Source organism: Bos indicus x Bos taurus, chromosome 16 (assembly GCF_003369695.1).
Source record: "Bos indicus x Bos taurus breed Angus x Brahman F1 hybrid chromosome 16, Bos_hybrid_MaternalHap_v2.0, whole genome shotgun sequence".
In the NCBI taxonomy this organism is placed as follows: Eukaryota; Metazoa; Chordata; class Mammalia; order Artiodactyla; family Bovidae; genus Bos; species Bos indicus x Bos taurus.
Window position 1 is genome coordinate 46343873 of NC_040091.1, and position 24384 is coordinate 46368256.

The 24384-nt window shown below is 47.1% G+C and overlaps 1 protein-coding gene, 1 long non-coding RNA gene, 1 other non-coding gene and 1 pseudogene across 3 annotated transcripts in view; 2 read left to right on the forward strand and 2 right to left on the reverse strand.

The window, feature by feature from the left end:
- Positions 1 to 1358: 1358 nt before the first annotated feature.
- On the forward strand, positions 1359 to 3631 carry LOC113906639 (annotated as a pseudogene).
- A 10601-nt stretch (positions 3632 to 14232) lies between these two features.
- Positions 14233 to 16545, reverse strand: LOC113906642. Its single transcript, XR_003514947.1, has 2 exons — positions 16024 to 16545; positions 14233 to 14793 (listed from the first exon to the last, which is right to left on the reverse strand). It is a non-coding gene; the product is annotated as an uncharacterized LOC113906642 (long non-coding RNA).
- Positions 15265 to 24384, forward strand: part of ACOT7 (acyl-CoA thioesterase 7) — a 107785-nt gene continuing 98665 nt past the window's right edge. Inside the window, exon 1 of the mRNA XM_027565058.1 lies at positions 15265 to 15437. Within this exon, the coding sequence (XP_027420859.1) occupies positions 15283 to 15437 (155 nt within the window). The 5' untranslated portion in view covers positions 15265 to 15282. The remainder of the gene's footprint in view (positions 15438 to 24384) is intronic.
- On the reverse strand, positions 23875 to 23947 carry TRNAE-UUC. The gene has a single exon. It is a non-coding gene; the product is annotated as a tRNA-Glu (tRNA).

Consider the following 24384-nt stretch of genomic DNA (forward strand, 5'->3'; position numbering starts at 1 on the left):
GAATCTTCCCAACCCAGGGATCAAACCTGCATCTCTTGAGGCTCCTGCATTGGAGGCAGACCCTTTACCTGCAGAGCCATCAGGGAAGCCCCATGTATACGTGTATATGTATATACGACTGAATCACTTTGCTATACACCTGAAACTAACACAACACTGTTAATCAGCTATACTTCAATAAAACAAAAAGTAAATGAGAGAATTATCATATTATAAAGTGATACATTCATACAATGGAATATTAGCCATATATTTAATAGTACATACAATATGGATTCCATTTGAAAGTCCAAAACTCAGTCGTGTTTGAATCTTTTTGACCCCATGGGCCATACAGTCCATTGAATTCTCCAGGCCAGAATACTGGAGCGGGTAGCCTTTCGCTTCTCCGGCAGATCTTCCTGATCCAGGAATCGAACTGGGGTCTCTTGCATTGCAAGCGGCTCCTTTTCCAGATGAGCTACCAGGGAATCCCCAAGAATCTATCAGAGATTCCATTTACACAGAGTTAACAAACAGGTGACACTAGTCTATGATGCTGGAGGTCGAATGGTGGACCTTTAGTAAGGAGGCAAAGACTGGAAAGGCGTGAAGCTGTTCTGGCAGTGTTTTGTTTAATAACGTGGGAGTGTGGAAATTAATGGGAAACCTCATGAAGATGGAGTCAGGAGGCCAGAAGGGGGAACTCTTAGGCAGTACCACTCACCATCAACTGCAGGAAGAACTGCCATTTAAGGACCCCAACAGAAGAATTATCAAAAAGAGTCATCAATCACAGATCCCAACAGAAAAAGATGAACATTGGATCTCTGACAAGAAATAAACTGAGAAACTGCCAATGAGACACTGAACTGTCACTTTTCTCCAGCATACTTTCACTCAGAACAAAACCTCCCATCTTCCTCCTTTTTCCTCTGTAACGTAACACTCCTCTCCTCTCCTCTGTTTATTGGTCTTTTGTTATAAAGCTATGGCTTTTGTTATTAAAAAATAACTATGGATTTTGTTATAGCTTGCCTGTCCTGAATCGCAAATCTCTGCTATTCCTGAATAGACCCATTTTTGCTGCTAAAAATAACTTTTGTTTTTAAGGTCAGCAGGAGCCAGTTATATGTGTTTGTTCACTTTATGGAAATTTGTCAAAAGTACACCTAAAACATGTGCACATTTATGTACACAAGTCATATGTTGATAAAAATTTAAAATACTAGACTAGGGAATTCCCTGGTGGTCCAGTGCTCAGGACGCACTCTTTCACTGCCAAGAGACTGGGTTCAATCCCAGTTTGGGGAACTAAGATCCCTCCCAGGCATGCGCGCACGAGGCCGGTTGGGCAGGGCGGAGAGGGGAGGGGGCGCCGGCGGCGGCCAAGGAGGTGTAGTTATTTCAGCGGTCTGGACGGTGCGTGGCGGCGCGGGTGGCCACGAGAGAAGTAGGCGTAATGGTTATGAAAGCTTCTGTAGAAGATGATGATTCAGGATGGGAGCTCGGTATACCAGAAAAGATGGAAAAAAGCAGCACAAACTGGGTGGACATAACCCAAGATTTTGAAGAAGCTTGTCGAGAATTAAAGTTGGGAGAACTGCTTCATGATAAGCTATTTGGTCTTTTTGAAGCCATGTCTGCCATTGAAATGATGGATCCCAAGATGGATGCTGGCATGATTGGAAACCAAGTTAATCGGAAAGTTCTCAATTTTGAACAAGCTATCAAGGATGGCACCATAAAAATTAAAGACCTCACCTTGCCTGAATTGATAGGGATAATGGATACATGCTTTTGCTGTTTGATAACGTGGTTAGAAGGCCATTCCTTGGCACAGACAGTATTTATGTGCCTTTACATTCATAATCCAGATTTTATAGAAGATCCTGCCATGAAAGCTTTTGCTCTGGGTATCTTGAAAATCTGTGACATTGCAAGGGAAAAAGTAAATAAAGCTGCTGTTTTTGAAGAGGAAGATTTTCAGTCAATGAATTATGGATTTAAAATGGCTAACAGTGTGACAGATCTTCGAGTTACAGGCATGCTAAAAGATGTGGAGGATGACATGCAAAGAAGAGTAAAGAGTACTTGAAGTCTACAAGGAGAAGAAAGAGACCCAGAAGTTGAACTAGAACATCAACAATGTTTAGCAGTATTCAGCAGAGTGAAATTTACTCGAGTGTTACTGACAGTGCTTATAGCCTTTACTAAGAAAGAGACCAGTGCTGTTGCAGAAGCTCAAAAATTGATGGTTCAAGCAGCAGATCTTCTTTCTGCCATTCATAATTCATTGCATCATGGTATCCAGGCCCAGAATGATACTACAAAAGGAGATCATCCCATTATGATGGGTTTTGAGCCACTTGTTAACCAGGGACTACTGCCACCCACCTTCCCTTGATATGCAAAAATAATAAAAAGAGAAGAAATGGTCAACTATTTTGCAAGATTGATAGAATAAAAACTGTCTGTGAGGTGGTCAATTTAACAAATTTACATTGTATCTTGGATTTTTTCTGTGAATTTAGTGAACAATCACCTTGTGTTCTTTCGAGATCTCTATTACAAACCACTTTCCTGGTGGATAAAAAAAAGGTCTTTGGAATCCATCTCATGCAAGACATGGTGAAAGATGCTCTTCGGTCTTTTGTCAGTCCTCCGGTGCTCTCCCCAAAGTGCTGCCTATATAATAATCACCAGGCTAAGGACTCTATTGACTCTTTTGTTACTCACTGTGTTCGGCCATTCTGTAGTCTTATTCAGATCCATGGACATAACAGGGCTCGGCAGAGAGATAAACTCGGTCATATTCTTGAGGAATTTGCTACCTTGCAGGATGAGGCAGAGAAGGTTGATGCAGCCCTTCATACTATGGTGTTGAAACAGGAGCCCCACAGGCAGCATTTGGCCTGTTTAGGTACCTGGGTCCTTTACCATAACCTTCGCATTATGATACAGTATCTCCTAAGTGGCTTCGAATTGGAGCTCTACAGCATGCACGAGTATTATTACATATATTGGTATCTCTCTGAATTTCTTTATGCCTGGTTGATGTTGACATTAAGTCGTGCCGATGGCTCTCAGATGGCAGAGGAAAGGATAATGGAAGAGCAGCAGAAAGGCCGTAGTAGTAAAAAAAACAACAAAAAAGAAGAAAGTTCACCCATTGAGCTGAGAGATCACAATGAGCCAGGCATATCAGAACATGTGTGCTGGAATGTTTAAAACCATGGTAGCTTTTGACATGGATGGCAAAGTACAAAAACCCAAGTTTGAGCTTGATAGTGAACAAGTTCGATATGAGCACAGATTTACTCCATTCAACAGTGTAATGACACCACCACCAGTGCACTATCTGCAGTTCAAGGAAATGTCTGACCTCAATAAATATAGCCCTCCTCCTCAGTCTCCAGAACTGTATGTGGCAGCTAGTAAGCGCTTTCAGCAGGCAAAAATGATACTGGAAAATATCCCAAACCCAGACCATGAGGTCAATAGAATTTTAAAGGTTGCCAAACCCAACTTTGTGGTTATGAAGTTATTGGCAGGAGGACACAAAAAGGAATCCAAGGTTCCTCCTGAATTTGATTTCTCTGCTCACAAATATTTTCCTGTTGTGAAACTTGTTTGAGAGAAAGACTGAAAAGGTGACCAAAAGGGTGGAGTCTACTTTCAGATTCTGTTCTTAGAGGATCTATCTGTCAGTCTTACCACATAATGTGAAGTGAAATGGATTTCTTGTATAACAACCCATTATAAGGAATACTTTTAATTTGACAGCCTTATATGACATGAATGAAAACTGCTGTTTTAAAGTGGTTTATTATGTTCCATGGATGAAACTAGTCTTATCGAATGCATTGATGAATGTTATATGGTTTTATTACAGATTTAATCATAAAAAAAAGATCCCTCCCATAAGGGATAAACCATAAACCACCACCAAAAACACAAGACTAACACGTGTCATTTTCTTATGTGTTTTTCTCCAGTTATCTTCAGCTGCAGTGTTGTAGGCACAGAATAGGTGCTAAGTTGGATTTAACCAGGGCTGCGGTTTTATCAAGCAAAAAGTACAAAGAAGCCAGAGAGGGACAAGGGGGCTGAGGGTGGATTCACAGGAAGGCTAGAATGACTGGTGTTACAACAGGAGCAGGTGAGAATGTAACCTAAAGTGGGGACTGGCTGTTCGCCACTCAAATGCCAATAAAGAGGCCAGATTGGTGCAAAGAAAAGTTTGCTTTATTTTGGATGCCTGCAAACTGTGTGTTGGGGGAGGGTTCTCCAGTCCAAAGGTTGCCTCCCCTCCCACTGACAATCAGTGTGTAAGAGCTTTTATAGGCTAGAGGGGGCTACATGCGGAAACAGCACAGTCAGCTCTGATAGTCATTTTTTAATAGTCATCTTGAAATTGGTCACCAGTGGTCAGTGTCATCTTGATTGTTTCAGGCACAGTTTACCTTCAGTTCCAAATGGGGTCAATTTGTCCCCATGTCTTTGAGACCAATTCTCGGAACTGTGGCAGCTTATGTCATGGCTACACTCTGGTCATCATGTAGTTAACATCTTCCACCTGGTGGAGGTTTCCGTCTCTATAAGACAGCTCATAGGATATGGCTCAGAATATTATCTAGGGCCCTTGAGAAGGAACTAAAGGTCCTTGATTATGTTTAATGACTAAACTATTTTATTTAGTCCTGTTGGACTATTTCAGAGAAGGCAATCACACCCCACTCCAGTACTCTTGCCTGGAAAATCCCATGGACGGAGGAGCCTGGTAGGCTGCAGTCCATGGGGTCGCTGAGCGACTTCACTTTCACCTTTCACTTTCATGCATTGGAGAAGGAAATGGCAACCCACTCCAGTATTCTTGCCTGGAGAATCCCAGAGACGGGGGAGCCTGGTGGGCTGCCATCTACGGGGTCTCACAGAGTTGGACACGACTGAAGCGACTTAGCAGCAGCAGCAGCAGCATTGGACTATTTTCCTTCCTTTCCGCATTTTGTCACTTCTCTGATTACACTTACCCTTTGGCTAAAGTTTGTCCAGAGACAAAAGTCAGACAGAGGACATGGTGGGGGCAAGGACCGTAGGGTCCCACCCCATGTCAAGAAGGGAAGAAAGAAGATGCGGGAGTTGAGGCCAGGGAGGAGGTCGTTGGGCTGGAGGAGTGAAGGTCTGGAGGTGCTAAGGATTACTGGAGCTGGGAGTGGAAGGCTTAGAAGGAAGATTGTGGTGGAGTCAGACAGAATGATGTCTGAGACTGAGATTTCAGAGTTGTCCTCACTGGTAAAGCTAAGGTCAGGGTGAGATCTTGAGAATGCAGAGCTGAGGCAATGTGGAGGGAAGTCAGGCCGTGGGGGAGGGTTGTCGCCACGGATTAGCAATCACCTGCGCTACATGGGGAGTGGGCTTAGAGAGAGTGATGGCATTCCTGGAGGAATGAGAGGCTATGACAGCTTTGTGATCAGAAGGCTGCAACAAGCAAAGGTAAGGGAGTGCATATTCTGAAGACATTGACGTTCAAAGAAAATGGTCTGGAAGCACTGATGAGGAAGGACACGACATTTGAGAGATTCTGAATTAGAAATGTCAAGAATCCTATTCACACAAGGGAATACTATATAGCAGCAAACATGGGCAGACTGCTGCTTCAGGAAACACTGATGCTGCAGCCAGTGATCACCTGCCCAGAGGAGGGGTGTCTGTGCCTGGGGAAGAGCAGGAGGAGACTTCTGGAGGGCTGGTGATGCTGTCTATCTTGATCTGGGGAGTGGCTTCCATGAGTGTATGTATTTTATTACAATGAATCAAGCTGTGCAAGTAGAATTCATGCATTTGTCTGCTTGTACGAATTGCTTATAAATATCCAGATGGTACTATGCAGTGTTAGGTATGACGGTAAAAAGCCTGGCACACAGCCAGGTACATACAAGATACTCAGTATTTGCTGGGTGCGTGAGAATAATGATAGTTAATTAGTTATAATGTCAACCACCATTGACTGAGCTCTTCCTGTGGACTAGGCACTTCCCTCATGATTCATTGCTTTATTTTTTAATATTTATTTATTTGCTTTTGGCAATGTCAGGTCTTAGTTTGTGTCACATGAGATCTTCCTTGTGGCATGTGTGCTTCTCTCTAGTGCAGGGGCCCCTGAGCACTTGGGCTCATTAGTCACAGCACGTGGGCTTGGTTACTCTGCAGCTTGTGGGATCTTATTTCCCCGACCAGGGATTGAACTTGTGTACCCTGCATTGCAAGACGGATCACCTCCAGTAGAGAAGTTCTGACCCCCTCAATAATTTACATGTAACTCACTTAATCCTCATAAAAACTCTATTAGGCTATGTATATCTATAGCCATATCTATTTCATCTCTATGTATATACTATTATCCTCATTTTGTGGATGAGGAAACTCAAGCACAGAGGGGTCAAGAAACTTGCCTAAGGCCACACAGCAAGGAGAGTCCCTTGGACTGCAAGTAGATCAAACCAGTCAATCCTAAAGGAAATCAACCCTGAATATTCATTGGAAGGACTGATGCTGAAGCTGCAGCTCCAATACTTCACCTGATGCAAAGAGCCGACTCATTGGAAAAGTCCCTGATGCTGGGAAAGATGAAAGGCAAAAGAAGAGGGCAGCAGAGGATGAGATGGTTGGTCGGCATCATTGACTCAATGGATATGAATCTGAAGAAACTCCAGAAGACAGCGGAGGACAAGGGAGCCTGGTGTGCTGCAGTCCATGGGGTCATAGAGTCAGATGCAACTTAGGACTGAACAACAACAACAGAGCAAGGAGGTGTCAGGAGGAGGTGTCAGGTTCATGCCCTGGGGCCTCAGATCCCTTCATCTTACTCTCTTTGCCAAACAAGGCAGCCTCCCCACTATCAGTTATGAGCTCCCCTAAGGGCATCCCCTGACATCGAGTCCTTCTGTGTTGACTGTACTGCTAAGGAAAAGAGCAGCCCAGGTCCCTGAGTGACCTGGACACTTTGACGTGGAGCTTCCCCCAGATCAGGCAGCAGCTTGGTTAGAAATTGGTCTTTCCCTGGGGATCCTGCAGAGAGCAGGGTCATTTCAGACACACGCCCCTGGTTTTGGCATCTGCTGGGTGGGGCTGGCTGACGGGCAGCAGCACCCCTCTTCACAATGCCACATTGACAGGAAACTCAATTTAAGCATCTCTTGAAAATAAGGGCCCTTTGGCTCTTCAAACAGCAATTGATTTTTTTTTTTTTTGCTGTGTCAGGTCTTTTGGTGCTTCACACAGGATCTTCACTGAGCCATGTGGGATCTTTCCTTGTGGGGCATGGACTCTCTAGTTGTGGCACGTGGGCTCCGGAACAAGTGGGCTTAATTGCTCCACGGCATGTGGGATCTTAGTTTCCAGACCAGGGATTGAACCTGCATCCCATACTTACCACTGGACCACCCAGGAAGTCTGAATCAGCAATTACTTGATGAATGAAACAAATATTTTTCTCCAGGTCCCTTCAGAAACAATGGACCCTAGTTTTTTTTTGGCTAACAAACACATGAAAAGATGCTCAACATCACTCCTTATCAGAGAAATGCAAATCAAAACCACTATGAGGTACCATTTCACACCAGTCAGAATGGCTGCGATCCAAAAGTCTACAAATAATAAATGCTGCAGAGGGTGTGGAGAAAAGGGAACCCTCTTACACTGTTGGTGGGAATGCAAACTAGTACAGCCACTATGGAGAACAGTGTGGAGATTCCTTAAAAAACTGGAAATAGAACTGCCTTATGATCCAGCAATCCCACTGCTGGGCATACACACTGAGGAAACCAGAAGGGAAAGAGAGACACGTGTACCCCAATGTTCATCGCAGCACTGTTTATAATAGCCAGGACATGGAAGCAACCTGATGTCCATCAGCAGATGAATGGATAAGAAAGCTGTGGTACATATACACAATGGAGTATTACTCAGCCATTAAAAAGAATACATTTGAATCAGTTCTAATGAGGTGGATGAAACTGGAGCCTATTATACAGAGTGAAGTAAGCCAGAAGGAAAAACATAAATACAGTATACTAACGCATATATATGGAATTTAGAAAGATGGTAACGATAACCCTGTATATGAGACAGCAAAAGAGACACTGATGTATAGAACAGTCTTATGGACTCTATGGGAGAGGGAGAGGGTGGGAAGATTTGGGAGAATGGCATTGAAACATGTGAAATGTCATGTATGAAACGAGATGCCAGTCCAGGTTCAGTGCACGATGCTGGATGCCTGGGGCTGGTGCGCTGGGACGGCCCAGGGGGATGGTATGGGGAGGGGGGAGGGAGGAGGGTTCAGGATGGGGAGCACGTGTATACCTGAAATTTAAAAAAAAAAAAAATAAAGAAACAAATATTTTTCTCCAGGTCCCTTCAGAAACAAGGGACCCTAGTTTTTTTTTCTTTTTTGCTATCATATGTGTGAGACTAGCAGAGTGCTCTGACTTTGGGTGGCTTTTGTTGTAATCATGGGGTTCCCCATAAAAATTTGAATATGGGAAAGTTTATTCTGATTTTTAGCAAGCACTCTAGCTGTGGGCTAAAGCCTGACAGTGTAAGGATGAAGCATGTGGGAACTCCCTCATGCCAGGTGCCTCTACAGAGCTCCTAACTCAGAGACCAGGCGCCCGGCTTGCCTGCCAGGCCAAAGGTGTCTGAAAGTCTCTCTCTAGCCTATTAACGGGCAGGCACCAGGGCACGGCTATAATGCTAGATTTAAAGCTTGACCTACTTAAGGTCCAAGAGATGATTTCTAAATGCTTCATTTGGAAAATGAATCTACATCTATCTTTAACTCATGGTGTTTTTTTTTTTATTTAAACTTTTTTTTTTTTCTCTGTATTTTTCTTTTCCATGTAATGACTTGTCTTCTTGGCTTGACTTCTCAGATTAGGGTCCTGCTTTCAAATGCTTCGTTTATTAGTTTTGGGATTCACTGGTAGCTCAGCTGGTAAAGAATCCGCCTGCCATGCAGGAGATCTCGGTTTGATTCCTGAGTAGGGAAGATGCACTGGAGAAGGGATAGCCTACCCTTTCCAGTATTCTTGGGCTTCCCTGGTGGCTCAGCTGGTAAAGAATGTGCCTGCAATTTGGGAGACCTGGGTCCAATCCCTTGGTTGGGAAGGTCCCCTGGAGAAGGGAATGGGCTACCCATTCCAGTATTCTGGCCTGGAGAATTCCATGGACTGTATAGTCCATAAGGGTCACAAAGAGTTGGACACGACTGAGCGACTTTTACTTTCTTATTAGTTTTAGGTTTCCTTGGAGGGTTCATTCTGGGGTCAGAGTCCCAGGGCTTCATGCTCGATTTTAAAAGTGTTAGGAATGTGGTGCACATGAGGTCGTGGGGTCTGCTCTCTAGACAGCCTCTGCAGTTCCCTTTAAGACTCAGTCCTCCCTTTGTGAGCCAGGGCTGTAGGGGTGCTGGGATGGGGGTTGCACTTCTCTGTTTACATGTTTCCTCCTGGCAACAGGAGGGTTGTGTCCACTCACTTCAGTGGACAAGAAGCACAGTCATGAAGCGTCCAGCATCTCTTAAGAAACACAAGCCTTTTTTTTTTTTTTTTTTACTGTGCCAGGTGGCATGTGGGATATTAACTCCCTGACCAGGAACTGAACCCCGGACCCTTGCAGTGGAAGTGCAGAGTCTTAACCACTGGACTACCGGAGAAGTCCCCAAGAAACCCAAATTTTTAGTAAAACAGCTCAATACTACCAACATTAAAAGAAACAGAGAAAGGACTTCCCTAGTGGTCCAGTGGTTAGGGCTCTGTGCTTCCACTGCAGGGGGCCTGAGTTTCATCCCTGGTCTGGGAACTAATATCCCACAGGATGCAAGGCACAGCCAAATAAATAAATACAAAAGGAACAGACAAGCTGTGTGAGTGGGGGTTGGGGGGGCAGGCCCTCCTCTCCCAGCAGCATCCTCTGCCCAGTGCCCAGGAGGACAAGCAGTGCCTGAAGAATCCTGCAGTGTCCTTCTCTAGTATGAAGCCCAGCTTGAATGAGGGGGACCCCAGTGAGAGGGCTCTGTCCCAAGGCCGGGATCTGAATCTGTCTGGTCAAACGGTCCTGGGCCCAGGAACTCAGGACAGCCTGGTTCCTGGGCTAGTTCACACCACTTGTGTGCTGCCCCTTCTCTGTGCCAAGTGCTCTTCCAAGTGCTTTTTTAAAAAAAAGTTAATCAATTTAATTTTTGGTTGCACTGGGTCTTTGTTACTGTGCTCGGGCTTTGTCTAGCTGTTGCAGTGTTTGGCCTCTTCTTGTTGCGGAGCACAGCCTCTAGGTGCATGGGCTTTGGTAGTTGTAGCCCACAGGCTTAGTTGCCCCACAGCATATGGAATCTTTCCGGACCAGGGATTGAACCTATGTCCCCTGCATTGGCAGGTGGATTCTTAACCACTGGACCACCAGGGAAGTCCCTAGTCAATTTAAAAAATAATATTTAGGTTTCTTTGTTGTTATTCAGTCGCTAAGTCATGTCTAACTCTTTGCAACCCCATGGACTGCAGCATGCCAGGCTTCCCTGACCATCACCAACTCTCAGAGCTTGCTCAAACTCATGTCCATTCAGTTAGTGATGCTATCCAACCATCTCATTCTCTGTCGTTCCCTTCTCTGCCTGCCTTCAATCTTTCCCAGCATCAGGGTCTTTTCCAATGAGTCAGTTCTTTGCTTCATGTGGCCAAAGTATTGGAGTTTCAGTTTCAGCATCAGTTCTTCCAATGAATATTCAGGACTGATTTCCAGAATGAGAAGGAAATAAAGTTCATTAGAGTGGGAGATGCTGTTAGAACAGCGGGCCAGCTCAAGGGAGAACCGATGTTGAACAGGGGTCCTTAGTTCACTTTTATACCCAGGGTACAAGGAGTGGGATAGGAGTCTTGCAGGTCATTTGCTGACTGGATGAGGCATGTATACTGGGAGGCATGTATACTTCTCCCTATGGGGTAGGAGGGGAGACAGATTATACTGTAGTTGCAACATGGGGGAGGGAAGGACAATAAGGGTCTGGTTTTTCTGTTCCTGCATTCCAACACCCTCCTTGGTTTTATCTGCTCTTTTGTCCTTGGGTCACCATGCTAACCAGGGAGTGAACCTGGACAACTGCAGTGAAAGCCCAGAATCCTGACCGTTAGTGCCTGTGTGTCGCTTCAGTTGTGTTTCTTTGTGACCCCATGGACTGTAGCCCACCAGGGTCCACTGTCCATGGGATTCTCCAGGCAAGAATACTGGAGTGGGTTGCCACGTCCTTCTCCAGGGGATCTTCCCAACCCAGGGATGGAATCCATGTCTCTTACGTCTCCTGCATCGTTGGTGGATTCTTTACCTAACCACTAGGCATCTGGGGAATTCTCCCTTATTTTCAACCTAAGTAATTATTTTCAGTTAATTTTCAAAGAGATTATACCAATTTATATTCCACCATTGGTGTATGAGAATTCCTGTTGCTTCATATTCATTAGTATATAGTGACATGAAAAAATAATAAAAACAGATGGGGCCTCTCTTTAGGCCTTACCCCCTAGTCCTTTCCCTCAAAGTTTACAAGTGTCAAGCTTATGTCTTTCCAAAAAACTTTGAATAAATTTTTACATGATGCTTTTTATTACAATTTGTAGACAATATTTCTGGTCCAAAGAAAGTGTGTGCAAATTAAGTAACTGCTGCTGTTAAATATGATGCTGTTAGCAAACCTCTCTTGATTCATTCTTATAATATTTATTGCTTATTATGTGCTCTTCTAGGAGCTTGGAATAGACCATGAACAAGACAGTAAAAAATTCCTGCCCTCAGGGCACATTCATTGTGGTTAGGCAAGAAAAACTAAATCGAGGAATAAAATAAATATTAAATGGTATTAAGTGCAAAGGAGAAAAATCAGCCAGAAAAGAGGATAGGGAACATGGAGGGCTTGTAATTTAGATTGGATGGTGGGGAAAGGCCTCGTTTAGAACATGATATCAAAGACTTGAGGATGTGAGGTGGTGAGCCCATGCGTGCCTGAGGAAAGGGTGGCCCAGGTGTATCTGGGGACTATGGGAGGGGTCAAATGGCTGGGTATGAGCAAGGGGGAGAGCAGGATCAGAGGCCACACGTACAGAGGAAGGAATGGGCAGATTCTGGAATCACAGGGAAACATCATCACATTCTAGCTATTTAAAAAATTTTTGGCTGAGCTGGGTCTTTGTAGCTTTGCACAGGTTTTCTCTAACTGTGGTGAAAAGTGAAAGAGAAGTAGCTCAGTTGTGTCCGACTCTTTGAGACAGCATGGACTGTAGCCTACCAGGCTCCTCTGTTCATGGGATTTTCCAGGCAAGAACACTGGAGGGGGTTGCTATTTCATTCTCCAGGAGACTTTCCCAACCCAGGGATTGAACCTAGGTTTCCCCCATTGCAGGCAGATACTCTACCATCTGAGCCACCAGCGAAGTCCAACTGTGGTGAGGCAGGGGCTACCCTTTGTTGCGATAGGCCGCCTTCTCATTGTGGTGGCTTCTTTCTTTGCACAGGCACTAGGGGGTGTGGTTTTTCAGTAGTTTCAGCACTAGGGTTCAGAAGCTGTGGCGAATACCTTAGTTGTTCCACGGGATGTGGAATCTTCCCAAACCAGGGATGCTCAGGTGTCCCCTGCACTGGCAGATGGATTCTTATCCACTGAGCCCAGTCTGGAAGTCCCAGACTTATTTTGAATATAGAGAGGGCAGGATTCACCCATGGGCTGGATGAAGGGTATGAGAGGAATTATTAGCTTGAGCAACTGGAAGGAAGGAACTGTAATTTACCAAGATGGGGAAGACTGCAAGAGGACCAAGTCTGGGGGAGTGGGAGATGTCTATTATATAATCACAGCGAGGTGTGGCCTCGGCCGGGGACACAGAAGTCTGGGATTTAGGGGAGCGGTCTAGGCTGGAGCCATCTGGTAGGTAGTTGTTCAATCGATAGGATTTAAAGCCATAAAACAGGATGAGCCCCCAAGAGTCCAAACATTGCTTGGGGGTTCTCCAAAGTCCTGAGAGGAAGGAATGGAGATGGACCACAGGAAGCTGTACAGAGAGGCCAGAAGAGTAGTAGGAGTACGTGGCAAGGAGTAAGCATTTCAAGAAGAGAAGGATCATGCCAGCTCCATACTGTTGAGAAGTCAAGTAAAATGACTTCTGACAAAGGATTATTGGATTTAGCAACTTGCAAGGAATTAGTGACCTTGATAAATTGAGCGGAAGAGACAAAAGCTAGAGTGGAGTGGGTTCCAAATAGAACAGAAGCGGGGGAGGAGGAGAGTGGCTGTGTTTATAAACAGCTCTTTTGGGAAGTTTTGCTGAAAGAGAGGGATGGAAATGGCCCCGCTAGCTTGAGAAGAAAGTAGGAAAAAAAAAACCAAAACAAAACCCTAAAATGGGGAGGTGACAGACTCTTCAAGATCAGTGTAAATCTCATGATGTTTTTGCTAAGGGATTGGGTCCCCCACTGCTCTCCTTTAAAGCAGAGCAACATCATAAACCATTGGCAATCACACACAAGTGGATTACCTCGGACTATGGTTTTTCTCCCTACAGAATCCAGGACACAAGAAGAAGCGGGTTGGCTGTTATCTTCCCTGGCTTCTTCTGGCCTGGGGGGCCCTATCACACCAAACTGCTGACAGATGCTGTCTTGGGCCAAAGGGTAGCCACATCCTTTTCCAAAGGTGCTGATTTTGCTCCACGTTTTTGTTTTTTTTTTTTTGCCTTACCCTGGGAGGGACGTGGCTATTTAATCCTGAACCACTTAGCCCAGTCCCCAGTCTAGGAATTTCCTCAGCAGGTGGTAGGAGTCAGGTTTTTTGTGTCCTGGCTTTGTCCCCAGATCAGATTTGAGCTATTTGAAGAAAGGAATGTCTCCAAGTCTCACAGTCCTGAGCCCACCTACACATGTAGGGCAGGGCTTCAGGAAATCCTCATTCCTTCGTACTGACTGTCCTGGAATGGCTGTTTAGAGAGTGGGAATGAGCAGGGAAGATGAGCAGAGAGTAAGAAAGGCCCTAACTTCTTCACCTGCTTTCCCTGAACTCATTTCATCTCCCCACAGGTCTGGAAGGTGACTACTATTACACCATTTTATAAATAAGGAATCTGCCTTACCTACGACTGCAGACCCTGCTAGTGCTCCTGGGTTCCATCACAAGAAATTTATTGCAGGACCAATATTGGAAGAAGTTAAACAGGCTTGGTGATCCTGGATGTTTCCAGCAATTTAATTAGTATAAACGGGGGGAGGAAAAGGTAACCGCAATACACTTCAGTATTCTTGCATGGCAAGTCCCATAGACAGATAAGCCTGATGCGGGTGGGGAGGTGAGAGGGCTACAGTCCATGGGGTTGCAGGAGAGTCGGACACGACTTAGCCACTCAACAACCAACAATAAATAGGGGAGCTTAATTTCTGTGGGTTTTGATTTTTAAAAACCTGACTACAGAAGCAATTTGTGTTCTTGGTAAAAAGCTCGGAAAGAGTCACGTCTCACAAGGAGTACAAAGTTCTCCAAAATTACGCAGGCAGAGTGATCACTTTTCCTTTATTTCGTGCGCGGATCTGGTCGTGAATTGCATTACAGGGCACTCGTTGTGCAACGTAACAGACCTTTAGGCCTCCTCTCTGCAGGACACGTACCGCTAACCAAAGGCTCGGCTCTCTGGGCAAGTCTTTCAGAAATGACCCAGAGGTGGTTTCCAGCGGGCGGTGTGGACGGATCCCACTTCCCGGCCTCTCTCCAGCAGCTGCGTGTCCCTGCAGCAGAGGCACTCGCTGAGGCCTGATGGTTGGTGCACTCACGTGCCTCCCAGCTCGGCCATGAAGGTTCCTTTACGATTAACCGCCCCCAAATTCCTCTCAGGGCTGATCTGAGAAGGCGCGTGCCTGCCGCGGCCTCCTGCTGGCTTTTCAGCCCACGCAGAAGGCAAGGCCTCAGCGCACGGCCCCGCCGCGCGGTGGGCGCGCCCCTAGGCCCGCGAACTGTCGGGCACGCGCGGGGGAAAGCCCCATATGAACACGCTCCGCGCGGGCCGAGGCTCACTCTCGCCGCCGCCCAGTCCCGTGTAGGCGCCGCCCAACCGCCGCCGAACCTTCTGGAAGCGGCGCCCCTCCGCCGCCAGAACCGGACGCCGGGGGAGCGGACACCGGCCCGGGGGCAGGGCGAGGGCGGGTATGCGGGGCGGAGCTTCGAGGGAAGCTGCGTTCGATTCGCCTTCGGCGACCAGGCCCCGCCTCTCTGGCGCTATGGCTCCTCCTCTCCCCTCCCCCTCCATGGCGCCCCCCGGACTCATTCATTCCGCGCCCGGCCTGCTAGATACCTGCGCGCTCCCTCAGCCGCCCGCCGCCGCCACAATGTCGGGCCCCGCCGCCGAGACCCCGTCTGCCATCCAGATCTGCCGGTAAGAGGGGCGCACGGCGGGCGGGCGGGCGGGCGGCCAGGGGGCCTGGCGGACCCCCATCGGCCCCACGCCCTCCCCTACCCAGTCCCCGCCTCCGCCGAACCGGTCACCTCCCGATCCCGCCCCCCCGCCGCGGCCGGGATGCTCCTTAGATGCCACAGAGCCGGCAGCCTCCCCTCGTGCCGCCGCGCCGGCCTCCGGCGCATCTCTTGGGCGGCGCCGCGGTCACGCAGGCCGTTTGCGCGAGGAAACGGCGCGGCGCCCTTCCCAGGGCGGGGGTCGGAGCGCGGCCCCCCGCGCCCCGCCCAGCTCCGCCCCGCCGGGTGGCTGAGCATGCTGGGGCCTCACCCCAGGTCCCACTGAGATCCCTAATTCGAGGTCGTTATCCGGGCGGTGGTGCAAAGCCATCCGGATCCCCGGACATGTGCTGCGCAGGTAACCCACTCGGCTGGGCGGCGGCCAGAACCCTTTGAGCCCTGGAGTACGCGCCCGAGTGGGCGAGGGCTGCAGTTACGCAGTCCTTGCAGTACCCTGCCCAGGTTTTGCTGTGGGGGAGGCGGCTGTTAACCGGAAGAAGAGGAAATACCTTTCCCTTCTGACAGTCAGAGCGAAGAACAGAGGATGGTCCATTGAGCCCAGAAGCATCTTACAGAATGGGGGTAAAGGGTTCTTGTCAGGGGCCCACCCCAGCCTTCCTCCTCCGGTGCTGGTGGGTAGAGGGCCGGAGGATGCGCAAGACCTCGAGCCGGCTCATTTCCGACCGGAGCAGGGTAACCTCAAGGTTACCTTACATTCCCTCGAACCGAACGGAAGCGGGTATAGCCTGAGCTGAGGAAGGGCGAGGAGTCTGGAAGGCCCTGCAGGCGCTGAGCCTGCAGGCAGGGCCTGTGCTTCCTGCACCACTGACAGTGACAGCACCTTCCTGTTTGGCTCGGCTCCTCAGATTCTGAGGTTGGGCGTCACACTGACTTTGGGTTCAAGCCAAGTTAGTTTCCTGAGGATATTGACGTCTCGGAAGAGACAAAGGCTAGGCGCGCTGAGCTGGATCCGTGGGGTCCCCTGAATCCAGCCCTACTTCTGACTCAGTCGGAGTCCTGTCCCGACCTCAAGGTCAGTTTTGACTTTTCTAGGGAGAGGAAATTTTTGAGAGAGCCTTGTGCCATTGATTTGTTATTGGCTGTATGACTGTCCTGGCCCCACCTTCTCCAGGTTTAGGGGGATAGTAATCGAAGTAACTGATCCTAAGAGACAGACAGGCCTGGAATCAGGTTCTTGGGGTCAGTCTCTACCTCATAATGGCCAAATGACCTTGGAGCTCATCATTTACAAAGGGTTTGTTCATTATTTGCGTCTGGTTTGGTGTGCCCGGCATTTCCGGGAGGGTGGATGACAGGGATCCTAGGAGACTCTTAAGGTCATTCAGCCACAGAAGGAGGGAGGGGGTGCAGCTCCTGACAGGTCTCCTGTCTCCAGACCCACCTGTTTTCCACCTGCTCCCTGCAAAAGTAGATACTGATTTCAGTCTACTTATGGAAGGCTGGGCTTTTATTTATTAATACTTCATCAGGATGGTGAATAGCCCATCTATACATAGTACTTTTTTAAAAACCAGCTTCTAATATAGTTAATAAACAGCCTTAGGCACTTACACATGGGCCCACACTTCTTGCTCATAATGCCTGCTTACTTGGTTGCCTCTCTGATTTCACAGTGGCACGTTGTCTTGGATTTGGGACACGGGGGTGGGATCCCTGGTGGAGGTGAGCCTCAGGTGGCCAACACAACTGTCAAAGAGAGTGGAAGGGGGTTGTGATGAGGTCCCTGGTCACAAGGACTTGGCCCAGAGAAACCCCAGGACACTGTAGTGGAGGTAGCAGCAGGGTGGAGCCCTTTAAGGACATCTGAGCAGACACCTCTTGTTGAAAGAGGAGCCTTCTGGCCTAGAGCAGCCCAGCCATGAATTTAATTAAGTGTCCCTGGTTGCCTTCAAGGAGTGAAATCCCCCGAGGGAGGGTTCCCAGCTTAGGGAGTTCACAGTCTAGCAGGGAGAGGATCCCACAACCTCCACCATCCTAGACAAGAGTTGTCCCATGCTCTTGGTTCAGAAGGAGGTGTTGAAGGGAGACGGGCTCTAAAGGCTGGGGAAGGCAGTGCCAGGTCTAGCTGTGAATATGGCCTCTGCCTCTGGGAAGCTGGCTAACTTTTTGACCCTCATTTTATCATGCGTGCTCCAGATGCTAAACAAAGTGTTATCCAGGGCCTGGCAGAATGGCTTCCACTTTGTAAGTAAATGGAAGCTTTTTTTGTCTGAGAAGCGGGACCCAGACTCAGGAAGCTGAGGGCGTGGTTGGAATGCCAGTTTGGCCTCTTGCTGGTGTGGGCTTCAGACCTCAGTATTCTTGTCTTGTGCCTGTTGTTACTGTGAGATATAAAACCTTTAGCACAGTGCTGCTGCTGCTAAGTCGCTTCAGTCGTGTCCGACTCTCTGCGACCCCATAGACGGCAGCCCACTAGGCTCCTCTGTCCCTGGGATTCTCCAGGCAAGAATACTGGAGCGGGTTGCCATTTCCTTCTCCAATGCATGAAAGTGAAAGGTGAAAGTGAAATCGCTCAGTCATGCCCAACTCTTAGCGCTAGGCAGTTGTAAACAAAAGGAGCAGTTTACCTCAGAGCCTGAACTTTGGATAGCAAGCCACTGCGGTGTGCTGTCTCCTTCTTTTCTTTCCTGGATGCAGCCGGGGATCAAACCTGTGCTTCCTGCATTGGAAGCGAGGTGTCTTAACAGCTGGACTGCCAGGGAAGTCCCATGTACCCTCGTTATGATTGAGCCCCACAAGAAAGCTCTGCAACAGCATTTAAAGTCTCAGAAGAGCCTTTTTCTTTGGTTTTATTCTTAGTGATGCTAATTCATATTTTGTTAACAAATTGCTTTTTCCCTTGTTTGACCCAGAGTTCTAGAATGTCAGATGGGAATGACCCCCAGAAACTCCCAGCCCAACTCTGTCATTTTACAGATAGGGGAAAATGAGGCTCTCAGAGGTTACAGACTTGGACCAGGGTGGCCTTGGACCCAGCTAGCCAAGGGAGTGAAGGCAACTGGTGGGTTGTTCCCTGTCAGGTGTTCCATTGTGGTTTTTTTTTTTGCCACACCTTATGGCTCGTGGGACTTCCCTGACCAGGAACTGAACCTGCATCCCCTGCAGGGGAAGCACAGTCTTAGCCACTGGACACAAGGGAAGTCCCCCACTGTCATGTTTTGTCTACTGCTCAAGCTCACATTCACATCTAGTTGTGAGGCTCAATTGTGGCATCAGCATGGGCCCCTAGTAGGAGCTGCTAGGTGTTGGTCCAAATGAAGTTAAAGGTCATGTCCCATACCAAGCTGTTAGAGTGTGATGGAGATGCTCTGTGTCTGCAGCGTGCCGGGCACTAGCCACAAGTGGCTACTGAGTGGCGATTGAGGTGCAGTTGGATGTGGAGGATTGTTGCGTAAGTCATGTCGGACTCTTGTGACTCCATGAACTGTAGCACACCAGGCTCCTCTGTCCATGGGATTTCCCAGGCAAGAATACTGGAGTGGGTTGCCATTTCCTTCTCCAGGGGAATCTTCCCCACCCAAGGATCGAACCCAACCCAAGGATTGAACCCTTGTCTCCTGCACGGGCAGGCAGGTTCTTTACCACTGAGCCACCAGGGGAGTCCCACATTTAAATTTGTTTAAGTGTAAACAGGCTGGCTTCCTGTGGCTGGTGGCTACCTTATGGGACAGTGTAGTAAGGAGAGGATTTTAAAAACCAGGATTCCTGGTACGTCTCTGATGGCAAGGTTTCCTAAGGGAAGCTTGGGGAAACTTTGTGGGGACTGTAGTTAGCTCTCCAGCAACAGAGCCAATGGAGGGAGACCTTGGCAGACACAGCCTCCCGGGCAGGTAACCTGGAATCCTTTGTTTGTAGGTAGATGTGTCAAGTCTACAAGGTTTTCTTTTGCTTGCCCTGCTTTTCCATGTAAATCTGCTCCTAAGTGTCTTGAGCTCAGGGACTGCTTTGTTTTCTCTTGTGCCAGGAATGCCCAGCAAAGCACCTGATGCCAATAAAGATGAATGAAATGGACCTGAATTTTAGTACAATTACACCTCATTTTATTGTGTTTCAATTTATTGCGTTTTGAAGGTTGTTGTTCATTGTTCAGTAGCTAAGTTATGTCCGACTCTTTGGGACCACATGGACTGCAGCATGCCAGGCTTCCCTGTCCTTCACTATCTCCTGGAGTTTGCTCACATTCATGTCCGTTGAGTCAGTGATGCCATCCAACCATCTTGTCCTCTGTTGCCCCCTTTTCCTCCTGCCTTCATTCTTTCCCAGCATCAGGGTCTTTTCCAATGAGTCAGTTCTTCGCATCAGGTGGCCAAAGTATTGGAACTTTAGCTTCAGCATCCGTCCTTCCAGTGAGTATTCAGGACTGATTTCCTTTAGGATTGACTGGTCTGATCTCCTTGCAGTCTAAGGGACTCTCAAGTCTTTTCCAACATCACAGTTTGAAAGCATCAATTCTTCTGTGCTAGACCTTCTTTATGCTCCAGCTTTCACATCCATACGTGACTATTGGAAAAGCCATATCTTTGACTATACAGACCTTTGTCTGTAAAGTGACTTGTCTGCTTTTTAATACGCTGTCTAGGTTTGTCATAGCTTTGCCAAGGAGCAACCACCTTTTATTTTTTATTTTTTTGGAGCAACTGCCTTTTAATTTCATGGCTGCAGTCACTGTCCACATTGATTTGGGAGCCCAAGAAAAGAAAATCTGTCCTGTTTCTACTTTTTCACCATCTATTTGCCCTGAAGTGACGGGACCAGATACCGCGATCTTTGTTTTTTGAAGGTTGAGTTTTAAGCCAGCTTTTTCACTCTCCTCTTTCACCTTCATCAACAGGCTCTTTAGTTTCTCTTTGCTTTCTGCCATAAGAGTGGTGTCATCTACATATCTGAGGTTGTTGATATTTCTCCTGGCAATCTTGATTCCAGCTTGTGATTTCCAGCATGGCATTTCACATAATGTACTCTGCATATAAGTTAAATAAGCAGGGTGACAGTATACGGCTGGTGGTGGTGTTCAGTTGCCTAATTGTGTCCGACTCTTTGTGACCCCCATGGATTGCAGCGTGCCAGGTCTTTCTGTCCCTCACCACCTCCCAGAGTTTGTCCAAGTTCATGTCCATTGCATTGGTGATAGGTACAGTTGGTAGATATGCCAGTAAAGATGAATGGATGGACCTAAATTTAGTACAGGTACACCTCATTGTGTCTCACTTAATTCCAGAATGAAGGTAATGCATTTTTTTGTTGTTGTTGTTGCAAACTGAAGGTTTTGTGGCCACTTTGCATTGTCAGGTAATGGTTAGCAATTTTTTTTAAAAACATTTATTAATTTTTTTGGCCACGTTAGCATTTTTTTAAAACACTTATTCATTTATTTGGCTGCATTGTGTCTTGGTTGCAGCATGTGGGCTCTTTGTTGTGGCACCAGGGTGCCTTTTGTTTCAGAGCATGGGCTCAGTAGTTGTGGTCCACAGGCTTAGTTACTCCAAGGCATATGAGGTCTTAGTTCCCCAACCAGGGATCAAACCCATGTCCCCTGCATTGCAAAGCAAATTCTTAACCAGTGGACCACCAGGGAATTCCTGAGGGTTAGCATTTTTTTGGTGATAAATTCTTTTTAATTAAAAATTTTTTAAATTGAAGCATAATTACTGTATAATATTATACAAGTTATAGGTATACAATATAGGTGGGCTTCCCTGGTGGCTCAGCAGTAAAGAATCCACCTGCAATATAGGAGCTGCAGGAGACACAGGTTGATCCCTGGGTTGGGAAGATCCCCTGGAGGAGGGCATGGCAACCCACTCTGGTATTCTTGCCTGGCGAATCCCAAGGACAGAGGAATTTGGCAAGCTACAGTTCATAGTGTCGCAAAGAGTCAGACACGACTGACTTAGCATGCATGCATATACGATATAGATATGTGATTTTTAAAGGTTATACTCCATTTATGCAGTGTAGTCAGTGCTCAGTCATGTCCAACTCTCTGCGGCTCCATGGACTGTAGCCTGCCAGGCTTCTCTATCTATGGAATTGTCCAGGCAAGAATACTTGAATGTGTTGCCATGTCTTCCTCCAGGAGGTCTTCCTGACCCAGGGATGGAACCTGCGTCTCCTGCATTGGCAGGTGGATTCTTTACCACTAACACCAGCTGGGAAATCCATACTCCATTTATAGTTATAAATATTGGCTATATTCCCCATGCCGTAGGTATAAAATAAAATGTTTTTTAAGTTAAGGGGTGTACCCTATTTTTTTAGGCATAATCCTATTGCACATTTAATAGTGTAACTTTTGTATGCACTGGAAACCAAAACAGTCCTGTGATTTGCTTTATTGCGATATGCGTTTTACTAGAACTGAACTCACAATATTTTCGAAGTAGGCCTGTTTGGAATTTTTTTCTCTTCGGGGCTTTGTCTTTGGGCTCACAGCAGAGTTAATAAAAACACAGAATCTGAGTTAGAGAAACCACACTTGAAGGTAGTGTTCTGGAACATTCCATAAAACGATGCCCAGTGCTGGCTTCCTTCCTGTGGAGATGTGGGCGCTTGTGGCTGAAGATGCAGTCCTTGCAGCCCAGGGAGCCTGTGATGGGTGAGGCTGTGCTCACCCACCATCCCACCTCCGCCTGTAACCTGGCCAGGCAGCCCAGGAGTTGCGTTCCCCCGTGGGTGGGCTTTCTCTGGGGAGGGGGTCCCAACCTGGGGTGGTGACTGTGTGTATGAACCTCCTGGTCCACTTCCTTTTACTCTCAAAGGTATCCTGAGGAGGAGGGTAAACTCTATGGTCACGTACTCACAGGCTACCTATATCTGACCAACAGAGGAACCTTGTTATAAATCCTGATTTCCTGTATACAAATGATTTCAGTAGAAAATCAACAAAATCTGATTTTAGAGTGTTTATGAGATACTTGGGGGAAACTTGACTAGTCCCTCGATAAAGATGCTAAGGAATTTCTGGGTTTTTCATTGTCCACGCCATGAGGCCTGTGGGACCCTAGTTCCCAGACCAGGGATTGAACCCACAGGCCCTGCAGTGGAAATACGGAGTCTTAACCCCTGGACTACCAGGGAAGTCCCTGTGAACAGGGAAGTCCCTGTGAACTTTTTCTGTAACTACCCAAAGCTGGAAAGAACTCACATCTTCATTGTCTGATAAAGAGATAATGAAAAGTACTCGGCAACAGCAGCAAGAATCACTGATACACACACACACAAAACTCAAAGAGCTACACTGAGTATCTGACTCCATTAATGAGAAATTCTAGAAAAGGCAGAACTGTAGTGATAGAAAGCAGGCCTGTGTGCCAGGGGCCAGAGCTGGGGGGAAACCAAGTGCAGAGGGGCAGGAGGGCACTTTGTGCTGTGCTGGAAATGTTCCGTCACAGCTGTGGTCCCTTACACAGGTGTGTGGTGGGAAGGGGGACCCCTTAAGGCCAGGGCCAGAGAACAGGACTCTTGTCTAACACACAGAAATGAACTGTCTGAGGAGACACATGAGCTGACACAAAGCAAGAGATGTTATTGGCGAGGGGCGCCTGGGTGGAGAGAAGTAGGGTAAGGGAGCCCAGGAGGACTGCTCTGCCTGGTGGCTCGCAGTCTTGGGTTTTATGGTGATGGGGTTAGTTTCTGGGATGTCCTTGGTCAATCATACCCTCGTGGTGGCACACAGGTAGCTCAGGCAAGATGGATGCCAGAGAAAGGATTCTGGGAGTTGGTCAGACATATGGTGTCTCCTTTTGACCTTTGCTGAGCTCTTCCGGTTGGTGGTGACTTACTAGTTCCGTGTTCCTTACGAGGTTCTCCTGTCGTAAAATAACTCACACAAATGACGACTAGGGTTGCCTGGCCAGGGTGGGCGGTTTCAGAGTGTGCTTCCCCTCACAGGTGTATACACTTTTCAAAAGTGAACTGTAGGTGATTTTATGGTACACACATTGTACCTCAGTAAAGGTTATTACTATTTTTTAAAAAGCCATAACTACAATGCAATTACCTCACCTTAAGAAAAAAAAAGGGGAATTCTCTGGCAGTCCATTGGTGAGGTTCTGCATGCTATGAAGTGCAGTCAAAAAGAAAAGTGTTCACAACTGCAGATTTCAAAACGTTTTGAATGTAGCTGAGGAAACTTGAGCACTTACTTGATATTTAGTGCTATTGAGAGGATCTCCTTTCTGCTTGTTAAATGGGATGCTGCCAAATTCACAAGCTGTTGAGTAAAGCCAATTAGAAAAAGTTATATTAATGAATTTGTGTTGTTTTAGGTGGGTAATTGTTTTGTGGTTCTGTTTTTATTTTTATTCTTTGGCCCTGTGGCATGGCTTGTGGGATCTTAGTTCCCTGACCAGGGATTGAACCTGGGGCCTTGGCAGTGAAAGTGCCAAATCCTAACCATTGAACTGCCAGAGAATTCCTGTAGTCTGGTTTTAAAACAGAGTCTTCATCTCTTGGAGGAAATGCTGAGATATTTACAAATGCCAACCTGTGCCCTCTGAGATTTCTTTCAGTCTTGTTACCAAGTCCAAGCTCGCTCTGCTCATCACACAATAGGCCAGTGAATTCGAGAGATGAGGTGTTGAGGCAAGGAAAATGACTGTATTCGGAAAGCCAGCTGACCGAGAAGATGGCAGGCTAGCGCCTCAAAATAACCATCTTCTTGGGGTCTGGATGTAGGTTCTTTTATACATCAGAGAGAAAGAAACAAGGAGGAACTAAAGTCAAAAGGCAGAATGGAGAAGGAGGTGCAGTGGGGAAGTAAAGTGAAAGGGTCTTCAGTCTTATAAAACATCTCCAAGGGAATGGCCAGCCTTAGAAGGGGTGTGTTAATCTCTTCTATTCACAGCTTG